Raw genomic sequence first — 13,654 nt, forward strand, 5'->3', positions numbered from 1 at the left:
TCCTAAACCATTTTCTAATTTTAAGAAAACATCATATATATCATTGTCGCATGCACGGGATAAGTACATTAAGATGAGATATGGATCATTACTATTTGTCCAGATTTCACTTGTCGTATTGTTTATGTCATGTATGTGTCCTGTCTATATTTGTAACATGTTCGTCCTGCTCTTGTCCAGGAAGTGAGTTGGAGTGAGGAATGCATGCTAGTGCTGACGTGTGCATGTGATATATAAGGGGGAGTGTGTTACATGTTGATTCCAAGAGGTAACTCTGGTAGACGGCCGTAGTATGACCGATGGGCGCATGCGTAGCGCCAGTTGGAATAAATGTAACAACGCTGACTGAATGTCGCTCGCCTTGTTCTTTACAGGTAAGCAAGTTTAACATATTAAAAATGTTGTCATGTTTTAGGATATATGTAATTATATCTATAAATATACTAGTTATGGGTCGGCAGGGTGTCGATAGTTAATGTAACGAGGAAAGTAGCAATTAGGCTCATTTTCGTTTCACCATGTGTTAGTGGTAGGACCACGAGGTCACTATTTTGCATGATGTGTATTGCGGTACGTCAGTATTGGAATAGTATGAGCAATAACAGTCGTTATATCTGATAAATATGGAAGTCCTAGTTTGTATTTAGTATGTAGAGTTCATGGATACAGTATTTTGTTCGTATTCAGAAGTAATAACAACGTAGGGTTTGTGTATTGGGTCGAGGACATTGATTTTGTATGGAAGCCCTGTAGTACCACATAGACAGTATTTGGTATTGACTCTTGTATGGAAACTCGGTAGTACCGGATGGAGAATAATGTTGTTTTAGTTCAATACAATATAGATTTACTAGTCAGTTAAATTCGTATTAATAATAATGTTAACTAATTTGATAATTGTAATTAATTAAAGGAATTATAATTTTGATAAACTATAAGTAATAAATGACATAGTGTTTATTGGTAATCAATTATAGTGTACAGTGTTGACAAGTGACATCGAGATTGTGATATTATTCGATAGAATAAAGGTCATGTGTTGCAATTGATTGATTTATAGTCAAATTAGTCATATAAATGTGAGTTATTCAGCGTCTAGTCAATATTACAGAAATATGAATTCTAGTCAATTTGTTCGAATATAAGTTGAATTACTATTTTATACAATCTTGATCTGATAGAGTGTGTATGAGATTTATGCTCATGTGACAACTTGTCACATGGTATGATTTGAGTGACAGATTCGTTCAATGTGTTGAACAAGCCAAGAATGAACCCGAGGGTTTTAACATATTTTGTAACCCCGAGGGTGGAATATCCCTATCCTACATACACACATAATGAAAGAGTCTTTTTCTCTCATATCTTTACCAACATTTTGGGAAAGGGACAGTCGGTCGGCCGTTACCTTCATTCTTTTAATCCGAGGTTTTTATAAAAAAAAAAACGAACTAGATATTCTTAACGATCATACTTTCAGTTTGCTGTCAAATTTCAAACCATTTTTCGGTATATTGCAGGATGAATATATTATTCGCAGATGAAAAAATCCAAAAATGATCTCTTTGTGAGTAAATAGTATGTGTAAGTAAACATCCGCGAAAAGAAATTGTTCCGTCAAATACTTCAAAGAAATCAACAAGGAACGGATTTTTATAATTCAACATATAGTTTTATCATCAAAATCACATATTTGATCATTTTAAGAAATATGTCAATGTATCTTTTTACTGTTTCATCATTTTTTCAAAATGCTGTGACGCTGACATGACGTCACCATAGGCAAAGGAATTCCATTCATAAATTCAAGGCGTGACGTCACACGATCTCCTATTCCAAGTCGCTGTCGCTCTCGATCACCATGATTCGACGACGTTTGGGTGGTGGAACATTTGTCATGATATTTACGGTGATTTGGCAATTTTCAATGTGAGAACCAGCAAACAAGGATTCGATGCGAGTTTCTGATTGTTCCTGTGATACAGGATTGTAAGTGTTAACCGTGTTTTCTTGTTGTGATGACGACGGTTAACACACTGTGACATCAGATGTAGGTCTAGTAACTGTTCAAGTTGATGAAATGGTGGCAGAGGATGGTGTTCGGTTTGATGGAATTAATTCGGAGCTTTTTGTGTTTGACAACATATTGGAAATCATGTACGTCTGTCTGTCATTCAGTGTCCTGTAATTATTCAGCGACTGTGTGTTTTTATTACACTTGACATAAACCTGCAAGGTATCGGGTACATGGTAATCGGTCATTTTTTGTACAAGGGATTTTCGGACGCTGTAAGAGTTGTCTCCCCTGAACACAGATTACTCCGCGCACGTGTTTGCCCATGTAAGATAGAATTTTCTTACATACCTATCTTACATGGGCAAACTCTATCCAATATGGCGGGATATGAGAGAAATGGTATTTCTGGAGATGGTGTCATGACCTATAGTCAAAGGGGCTTTTGTTCCCTCATTGTTGGTATGCGCCGGTCGCCCTAGCGAATAAAAGATAAGAGTTTGACTACAGCTTGTTGTCGTACTTTTCCTATCTCACACGTTAGCTGGAAAACTTGTGATAAAAATACATGTTTGCTTCGATTCCATTTCCGGTTGCGCTTGCGTGTGTGTTCGTAACAGTAAAATCTTTTGACAAATCTTGTCCCATCCTGTACTGTCCCATGTCATCCTGCCATAAACCGAAAAGTTCTGTCTCTGAAATATTAATTTTAGGTCGTTGTTCACATTTATAATGTTATTGATATCAGCATTCTCATTGATCAATAAAAATGTAAATATTAATAACAGCATAATAAATATGATAATGAAATAAAGTTCCATTCTGATCTGTCCTGTCCCGTCCTGATGTAATACTCGACCGGAAATTGTCGCTCTTTCACATGTAAAATATCTTAAAGACAAACGCTTAAAGGCACTGAATATTGTAAAGGTGCTGTCCCACACTGATAGAAAAGTTTTGCTAAGACTTCAAAGAACTGATAGATAAAAAATAGACTATGGTTATTTATCTGCCAGGATTGTATGGATTGGTATATCATTGAAGTAAACTTCATGTTTTTGTCGTTGATAGAGCGTAAAAAACAACAAACTGAGATTCAAGCAACGTTTTAATATCAAAAGATAATAACTTTGTGAAGGACTTCTTGAATTCTGTCGGAAAATGTCACGTCTATGGAATTATGCAATAACTTTTGATTAGTTCATATACCTGTATTTCAGATAAATCTGCGTTCAGGGACGATTTTCGCAACGCCATAGACCAAGCCATATTATATATCGCCATGGCAATTCGTCTATTTAATACAGTTTGTCTTCCGAGGTTACATCAATTATACAGGTGTTTGATGACGCAGGTACACTTCCGGCAAACTATTCCTGAGGATTATGAAGACGTACTGTCTATACGGAAACATCTAAATGGCGGATTCGATTACTTACCTGGAGAATACCACGATCTACTGAAACATCGAACAGGAGTAGCCGGATTCATCGGTAATGAAATGGTAAATGCAATTATTTGTGTTTGTAAAATGAACTTTACATATCACCAACATTCTAGTTGATTTTACATTCAGAAACTCAACATAAGGGCAAAATAACAATACAAATACTCACACGGAGATTCCTCAAAAAGTTTAACATGGTCTTCAGGAAGAGAAAACATCTTCAGCTTTATCAACGACATACGTCATGCTAATCTTGGCGAATCCAAGTAGGTTATGTCACGTCCCGAGAGAGAAAATGATAACAGTAACAGAACCAACAAGCAAAATGACGAGCATCCAACACGAGCTTCACATCATAGAAATAAGATATTTCTCATTGAGATCATCAAGACGACACGCTAACTACCCTATACTTCCCATCAATCTGCATCTTGAATAAATGTGTTATGAGGTTTTTTCCGTTAGTTGACAACATCTTGCGCGAACATCGTGACATTGGGAACAGGATTGTGAATATCGAATCAACACCGACATGTAAACACCATAGGTTAAGAAAGATGCTGTGTAGAAATGGAAAATTCCTGAATTTCTTCAGCATATCTGAAAGTGAAATATAACGACTTTGATCGGCTTTCGTGACATGTTCTGATAAACCCATCAATAAATTCAGCTTCGCATAAAAACAAAAACTGTTAGATCCTTCAATATGCAAGCAGTGTGTACTCAACAAAGATGTTGTCTACCCGAAATTCAATCGTTTTTATGCTTTCGTCTTTCATATATTTCTTTTTTGATTTTGTATCCTTTTTTAAATACACTTCATTACACAGTCGAAACGCGTTATCTCGAAATATAAGGGACAGTTGAAAATGTTTCGACATATCTGTTTTTCGACTCAAACGAAGCGTACAACTAATGTTGACGAAATCAGTTTCCTGAGCGTAGTAGGTCTTCGATAGCACGCAAACAGTGTAGTTTAACATGGTATTTGAAATGACAGCAAATAAACAAATGAATCTATCATACTTTCTCCTTTTATGGTTTATTCATCCAAATAAAAAAGCATGTAATAGCAACTCCAATCAAATATAATTGTACTGGCGTCGGGCCGTTCCGCTAATGTGTACAATAACCTTACAGACCAAGTATATATAATCATATATTTTACGTAATGACATAAAGCGAAATTTAAATCTGCTTTTGATACGTTACACAAAAAGATGTATTAAGCCATATATCATATCAATATGACTTTATTATGAATAAATAACCGTACGAAAAACGCGGCACTAGAAATTTTTTGCCTGTAACGGAAAACCGTGTACAAGCACTAAACTTAATAAAAACTCAGATGTAGACTCCAACAATGAAAAATACTTTCCGCACTTCATTGTCAAAACACGCTCAACAAGTTCGTACTGGTTTGACAGTTTAGTTTTTATTGTTCCAGGAGAAGCACGCAACCAAGCTAAATGTTTTCGCGCTACTTTTTAACGTACAGATAAGTCACTGCTACAGGATGGCGACACTTATTAAGAAGCCAACCTTAAATTAGATAATTAAACTAGTAATAGACCGATACGCACACAGATCACTCTCTATCATTTGTATGTATTGACCGATTTCGTCAGAAGATGTGCCGATGTTTTGACAAAAATAACTTCGCAACAACGAATGATTTTACCGTAGCTTTACAATTGAATGTACTGAAAAATCACTTCGACTCAACTGAAATTTCGACTCCATGAAATTCGGGTCATCCAAACTAAAATTTATGGAAGGGAAAAACTGATTTTAGAGGTTGTTGAAGATTAGTCAAACCTCTTTAGGGTTTTTTAAAATGTACACACTACTGAAATTGTCTCAATCGGTCTTTATAGAAATATGATTTTTCAGCAAATTACTTTTGGTATCAATACACTGACCTACACGAATTTGTTCAGTTGAAAATATTTACGACTATCTAAAAAACAAACAGAAAAGAACAAGAAAACCATAACTTTTATGTAACATCCTTATTAAAACCAAAACATTCACAAGTTTGTTATGACGTCGGTTAAGATATTTTTTATTATAATACATAATGATAATTGTAAAGTATTGAGAGCGATATCTATTCTGGAAATGACATTAATGAAGAAGAGGAAAACATCTCTTCTGACAGAGAGTTACATGACGTCTGAAGAGTATATCTATACAAAATATCAGCGTTTATTTCAAACAAACGGAAAAGCGAAAAAAGAATGTGAATATTAAAAATATACGATGCTCTTAAATTGAAATTGTCCCATGCCTCACACATACTTAAATAATAGGTTCAACACTGTTATATGCATGTCGTCGATAATGACACGATGAACTACACTATATATCATATCTTCCATATTTTTTTTCAATTCTATCGGATCTGAACTTGCTGCCGTCATTTTGTAAAAGAGAAAATCCAATTGCCGTCTTTGTTGTTTATTTTCACTCAATCGGATGGATATCGCGGGTGTATATGAAGTAGCAATATGTCTTTTATATTGAAATACCTGTATGTATTATGATATACGTGCACATATTATTAACAGATAGCCTTCATGTTAGTGTGTGTCATTGATGATGGAGACGGTGTCGTGATGCAGGCTGCTAGAATTCGGGAAGCGTACGCCAGTAAAAGGATATTCTCTCAGATGAAAAGATACGCCTTCAAACTTTGTGGCAAGGGTGTATATAGAAGTGTCATGTGTACAACAAAACCAGCATACTTGCAACTCTTACAACAGAAAGGAGCTCGTATCGTATTTCAGAGGGTAAATCTACACATTTATAGTGTAACATGAAAGTCTGACAAAGACTTGAACTTCGTATAGTGCATTATTGATCTTGCCTTGATATATATTTTTACATTCCTTGTTGCCGGTTTTCGGAAGAAAAGTTTCTGTGTTTTAATGTATATTTATATAGCTACGTTGATTCCCCCCATTGAAATAAACATACTATGTGATGAAAATGGTAGGTGATCTTGATTATATGTATATGCCCTTAAATAGATATTAAAATTAGTTCATGAAAAGACCAATTTTGGAGACAAAGCTATTGGCTGAAGGAAATTTGCATTCCTAGACCGGAATGTTTCAATTTTCCAGATTTGTTTTATCGTCGTTCCCATTCAGTATTAGAGGTGTGGAACGGTCATACCATCATAGGATAGAAAAATTCAAAATAGATGTAAGGCCCGGTTCATTTACCTTAAACGAATTGCAAGGTATGTAAAAATAATGTGTGTATAGCTAAGGAATTTGATTCATAACTTCAAAATAACTAGTTCTCTTTTCAGAATGTGGCTATTTTCAAAACCATGAAGCCAGCTCTAAAACAGACAGGAGCACTATTTCATGACCCATTGGCTGACATGAGAGTGATGACACCAAACATCTTAGAAAGAATCTTCATATCGGAAGAGGCTAAAGAGAGATTATTTCCAGAAAACAGAATTGTCATTGAATGCGTTCCGTATCAGCTGGTAATATCAAATATACGTCAAATATTTAACTCCAAGGGGAAACTGCTCGCTAGTACTAGCGGCGATATAGATACAGATCTAAATTCTTCAAACATACCGAAGTTGATATCAGCCACAACCAGTACACCATGTGAGGCAGGGACAGTTGTATATCTTGATTTTTTTGGCGAAATAAATGACAGAGCTCTTGTCTCTGCTCATATATTAGAACAGCTTACATGTTTACAAGACACATGTAATAGCAATGTTTTCATGTACGTCACATATGGGTTGGAACAGCCCATAGGCGCCGTTTATCAAGTCTTATCTAGATATTCATGGACAATGATCAATTCTGAAATTATCTCGGGCATTGAAGAAACAATTTAACACTTTCTATACAGTAGAATGACATGGTGCTTAAACCATGCATTATACTCGTTCAAAAAAACATGTTTATATATATATACCGGAGTTTTATTCTTCGATATAACAAGCATTTAACACAGTAAATCCATGAGGTCAAGAGTGATAAAATGCAGTGTCAAACACCATCAACAAGGGACTTTGGTAAGTCCACCTTTACAAACGTTCTTCAAATGTCGATCAAGTTCCAACATGGACGTAATATACCAATAATAATTTGCACTCCGTGAAACCTATCATCGGTGAATTGTCTCCATGCTATAGACACAACCACCGAGACGAAATTGTCCTTGCCCGTCTTTGGATGGGCAAAACAGAACTTACACCTTCCTTTATACCCAATACCACCACACAGAAATGCACCAAAGTTAACTTTCAACATAAACCATTTACTTATCATATAGTTGTAAAGAACCTTACCTCAACCGATAGTTTTCAGTTTAATTAGTGGTCAGTATTATCCAAAATAGTGTGTAAGCACATACTTAGATCTTTCAAGTGCGAGGTTTAAGACTTTATTCAATTATACAGATTGTTGATCTTCATTTCAACGTAACATTACAAAGCGTTACATAAGTCTACGAAAACGCGATGTTACTACAGTTAATAACTCATGAAAAGACTGTATGTGAAGTAGATAGTTACCATCTTCTATGTGTATATATGTAATCGGTCAGATCTGTTGATAGTGTTCACTGCACCGTAAAGGAAGGTGTGATATATGACCAAGGTAACGTGATCACCACAGGTGATACCGGAACAGGTAAACAGAACGGTGAACCATCCACAAGTAAGTGCAGTCGTATACAGAAATGCATGTTTCCACTATAATCCCATGTAAATGGGGTATGTCGAGAGGAAAATATTTAAACATTGTTTTGCTAATTATAGAGGAACAATCTTCAGATAAATGATAAAACGGACTGTTAAGAATGTGATGAAAATAATATTAGTCCCTTGACTTTATGACCGCCGATTTTCACAAAACGGATAAAAAGTAATGAATTATTTTAAGAAAATTTCGATAATAAATAGCGAATGAACGACATATTCAATATTGAAATCCACTTGATATGAAAGACTCGTAGATCGTATTCACAAAGACATTCATATATAACTTAATAAACAATATCGTTGATGACGTAAAAGAAAATAAGCTTATCCTAATTTGACTTGTTACAGAACGGGACGTTAAAGTCGTGCTGTGTATAGTGCGGGGATTTTATTATCAGGCTTATACAGGGACGTGTTGAAATTACAGACAAGTTTACTTAAAGTTGACAAAAGTCCTAAAAGCAAAAGAGATTGGCTAATTGTTAGTTATTATTTAACAAGTTTGAAGGAAATATTTATCTGAAGATTGTTTCTCTATAATTAGCAAAAATTAATTACACTATAAAACAACAATGATAATACATACACATGTAAATAATATGTTATTTCTCTCGAGAAGGCGTCTTTGGATTCTTCGACGAGGTACTAATGATCATTTAATTAGACTTGAAACAAGGCATAATGAAAGACCTGCACGATATAGGTATTAGATGTAATCTACCAAATATAGTTTCAAATTTTCTATCAAGTAGCGTACTTCAAGTATGGGATGGAACAACCCTTTCCGATGTCCCTACCCCATATTATACTTTTATATAGCAATGTTGGACACCGAGAGATAAACATTCGCATGATGTATGTAGTTTCCTTTGCAGGTGATAACGCAATTTAACATATGTAGCAATGCCGGACATCAACATATAAGCTCATTGTGCCAGAATTGTTCCTGGAGTGATGTCCCCACTTATGTGAACATACTTTCTGTGTAATATCTTTGAAGCAGTAGATACATCCACCCAAAAACCATAGACAGCTATGTTTTCGTATCACGAGATTTGTGATGTAAGAATTGATCATTAGGTGCGGCATACGTCTGGAGACTTAAATTTTTGGTCATTGTTTTTGTGTGCGAGAAGTCAAAACGATCTGATGATTATCTATTTGAAATATATACATCTTAATTATCGTAACCATGGCCACGCAACCAGTTCATCAAACGCATCGCTTCTAAAAAATATCAGACAGATCTATAGGGATTTGGCCGTATATATGCTCAATGTAGATATCGTCGAAGAATCCAAAGACGCCTTCTCGAGAGAAATAACATATTATTTACATGTATATGTATTATCATTGTTGTTTTATAATATAATTAAACAGCCTTATTGTGTACCGCCTGAATGCTTTTTGATAGCAAAATATATCTGTCATGTATTGAAAGATATGTGCATTTTGTAAGACAACCATGTAATTCAATATTTTAAATATCACCATGAAAGTCACCTTCAAAATAACCGCCTCATGACTGAGCGACCTAGTAATGGCTGAATGCGTATGAAATACAGCACTTGCTATAACAATTCATATCTTTTAGAACTACATGTATCTTGTAAACAAATGTTGTTTAGCTTGATTTAGAAATACATTGTTCGGGGGCAATTATTTAGCAAAACTTAGGGAAATGTCCCACGTATTACACATTGTCACATATAATTGAGCGTCATTCGATATGTTTTCCTAACATGTAACAGCAATCTATATGTAGTATACAGACCTTATCTTTTCTAGTCTGACTACGTTCTAACCCACATACGGTTTGTATATGTTAACGTGTGAAATGTATAAATGTATATTGATAAGTCAAGCATAGAATTCATGTAATTCCGATGTTTAAACAAATATCTGATCAGCGTATCATAAAGTAGCAACACGTAATGATTATTTTTCACTTAATATCCACAGTTTATGGTTTTAGAACTGTGAAATGAAGTCGTGAGAAAAACCTTAAATTGGTCGTTCATTCTTATAGCCTTATATTTGTTAGCTACAAAGCAAAGCCTTATAACAAAATAAAGTTAAGAGATGTCTGTATTCAATTAATATTACAAAACAGTTTTTACTAAATGATTTCCCCGAAAGGTAAAGATTGCTAACAACAATGAGATGACTGTCAGAGATAGCGGTGTACCAATCGCACAATGTTATGGACGTGTGGACGATAGAAACGAACTTTGTTCGATAGCCATCGTGGTTTATATACATTTTAGGATTCTTTATCAATAACCTCAGTTTCAAGAAAGAAATCGTTTTCACAAACGGTGCTGATTTCAATTACAACTTTTAAAAATCATATCCTTTCCTTGCCACAATGCCATTTGAGGTATTTGGTTATGGTGACTTTATGCAAATTCTCAAAGACTCTGGAAATATGTGTCAACCAAGCATAGCCAATTCATCCAAGATAACAGTATTACGGTTTGAAAATTAAACCGTTAAATCGTGCTGGTTTACTGGATATCACTGACTTAGATTATTATTATTCTCTTTATTTCCTCCAATTTCGAAGATTTACATAAACAGAATAATACGTATATGTAACATAAGTTAGATAGGAGCGGGACACAATAACCACAATGTTTAATAGAATACAATTGTAAAAATCATAATAGTGAAATAATAGCACAGAATTGTTACAATTTGTTTCCTCGCGACATTGTATAGAGTGTTATACAACAAGATATCACTGCTGACGTAACATACACATGAAGTTATTTCCCTTTTATCAATAGTTTTGGGGAGTAAATGTAGAAGTGATAATAAAGGATCAATACATTGTGTCATAGTAAGACAATGTAATATAAGTTTTACTGCGTTGGTTATCATGATACTGAACTAACAACACAAAATTGGTAAAATTATCTTACGACGTTATATGGAGTGTTACACGACAAAGTATCACTGACGTATCATAAATTTACTTCCCTTTGGAAAAAAAGTTCATTTAGATAATTATTTTCTATACAAATGAGTGTACGTAATAATCGTGACACAATATATGTCATCGATACCTGTTTTATCTTACAGTCTCTTGTCATTCATTAATGAATGAATCACTATTTGTAATAATTTTTACACATTTTGTGTACGGATGTTACTGCTGTCTTATAAAAATCATCTATATCAGATGGATCAAGTTCGAATGAAATATCTCCACACATAAGAATACGAAAAAGCTTGTAATCTGACATTGAATGTAAATGTACACTAAACATTATATCTTTGATATTAATTGTATCACTACATAATTTGTCTCTTAATTCCCCTGTATGTTCACATTGTAAGATTATATGTATAGCGGCATCGTTATACATTAAACCACACTTGTGACACAACTTCTTCTCGTCTTCACAATCTCTCATAGTAACAATTGATTTCATAACATAATATTGGTTCTCTTATAGCGGGATATCTAATAGCCAGTTTTCAAAATACATAGGTACTACTGTGGACAAGAGAAAATCTCGAAAAATCACTATCGGCTGGTATTCTTTCCCGCCACGTCGATTCTTCAACTGAACGGACAGCATTTCTAACAATGAGACTCCACATACTTTTAGGCGGAAAAGTGCACCTATCTAAAGACTGGGTTAAAATGTCATACAACATATATTTTCTCAATATTCTGATTATTTCAAAACCGAAGTTATGTTTTTCTACACTAAACTTATATTCCATATCAGCATTAAAGAATCTTGTAAAAAAATATTCGGGATGATATTGTTTTCATTTCTAGTCTACATATCCGTCCCAAAAATAATAGTTTTTAGCGTCTATATACGCTTCAATGCTGGTCCATCCAAGAAGGCTTGTGCACATGTCTATACAGGTTTTAGTTTCAAAACCCTGAATCGCTTTAAGAATAAAATGCTGAGCTCATTCTAACATTAAGATTTCCGTTTTTGTCAAACACCATAATTCACAACCGTAAAGCGCCGAAGCATATACTTTACATTTTATAATTTTACTTATGGTCAAGGGATTTAAAGCGCTTGGATGAGCTCCACATCTTACTATACTCATTGTGCCACTCCGTAATTTATTACATGCACGCAAGGTGCGTTCAATACCATTAAATCTACTATTTAACATTACACCAACATGAACAATTTCGTCAACATTTATATAAATACATGGTCTTACTTTTTTCTGTACTAGGAAAAACAGAGAACGTAACAATTTTACTTTTAACAGAATAAAATACAAATCTCCTTTTTCTACTGTATTCCTCACAAATCTGAAGCATATACTGTAAATCAGAATATTTTGTACTAATAATACATATGTCATCTGCTTGTGTCGGGACATTCAACTTTAAATCCGCTACAATTGCGCCTTTGCCACAATTTTCAATGCTATTCAATAAACCATATATATTTTTGCTGAGAGCGCACTTCCCTGTAAAATACCACGCTCCATAGTTACCGATCTCGACAACAAACTATTCAATAAGATACAACTCCAGTATACATACTTTTCATAATACTCCATGACTTTGACTTTATTCCTAGTTCATGTAGTTTATACAGTAGCCCAGTGTGCCATACAGTATCGAAAGCTTTATTGCTGTCAAGGAACCCAACATGCACATCTTCCCCTTTCTCTGTGTTATATTTAATACATTCTTGAAGATAAAAAGACGTTAAAAAGACTACAAAACCCTTTCTGATATGCTGATTGTTGTATATTAGGAAATCTACAAGAGTTGAGGACAGGGTCCAACCTCTTAGATAATATCATTTCAAACGTTTTATAAATTACTGGTAAAAGTGTCACCCCCCGATAACGGTTTGGCTCATCCTTCGGTTTACCGTTGCCCTTATACAAAGTTATTATAACACCCTTCTTCCAATCAACTGGAATATGCTGAATTTTGATAACAGAATTATACAGTTTACACAAATATCTATATAGCGAGCTATTTCCATATTTAAAATGCTCATAAACCGTACAATCGTTCACTCCTTCTTTATCTAATTTTAATTTGCAACAAATATATCTTACCTCACGCTCTGTAATAGGTTCATCGTGATAAGGGTCATTCTCCTTCGTGATGTTAAGTTCAATGTTATCAACACATTTCAAAATATCGCTTTGGAACTTATTGTCAAAGCAATTGTCTGATTTGTCAGCAAATATCTTTTCAAAATGCTCCGCCCACTTATCAACTATATCACTGGGGTTACGATAGGTGACTCCATCGTATTTCAGTTCTGTTTGAGCATACTGTTTCCTGAATGCTTTATTTTTAAATAGTTGCCAAAACATTTTTTGGTCAATCTCCTCTGATTTTTCAATCTCTAAAAACTGCTTTGACATGTAATTATTAAATGCTTTTCTAAGACTTATTCTGAAGTCAGCCTTTGCCTGTTTATACTTACGGTAGCTT

The 13,654-nt window shown here is 34.4% G+C and overlaps 1 protein-coding gene across 1 annotated transcript; it reads left to right on the plus strand.

Moving 5' to 3' along the window:
• Nucleotides 1–335: 335 nt before the first annotated feature.
• Nucleotides 336–7,847, plus strand: LOC132544272 (histidine N-acetyltransferase-like). The gene is made up of 4 exons (XM_060207850.1): nucleotides 336–374; nucleotides 3,235–3,518; nucleotides 6,035–6,256; nucleotides 6,784–7,847. Exons 1-4 carry the CDS (start codon nucleotides 350–352, stop codon nucleotides 7,336–7,338), a joined length of 1,086 nt encoding a protein of 361 aa, XP_060063833.1. The 5' UTR covers nucleotides 336–349; the 3' UTR covers nucleotides 7,339–7,847.
• The last annotated feature ends 5,807 nt before the right edge of the window (nucleotides 7,848–13,654 follow it).

The sequence above is a fragment of the Ylistrum balloti genome, unplaced genomic scaffold, assembly GCF_031769215.1.
Source record: "Ylistrum balloti isolate Yb309-2 unplaced genomic scaffold, AGI_CSIRO_Ybal_v1 Utg369588, whole genome shotgun sequence".
In the NCBI taxonomy this organism is placed as follows: Eukaryota; Metazoa; Mollusca; class Bivalvia; order Pectinida; family Pectinidae; genus Ylistrum; species Ylistrum balloti.

Coding starts and splice junctions, on each gene's coding strand:
- LOC132544272 (XM_060207850.1), top strand. CDS start 350: ATGTCGCTCGCCTTGTTCTTTACAG. Junction 375..3,234: donor GCTCGCCTTGTTCTTTACAG/GTAAGCAAGTTT, acceptor CCTGTATTTCAG/ATAAATCTGCGTTCAGGGAC. Junction 3,519..6,034: donor GATTCATCGGTAATGAAATG/GTAAATGCAATT, acceptor TATTATTAACAG/ATAGCCTTCATGTTAGTGTG.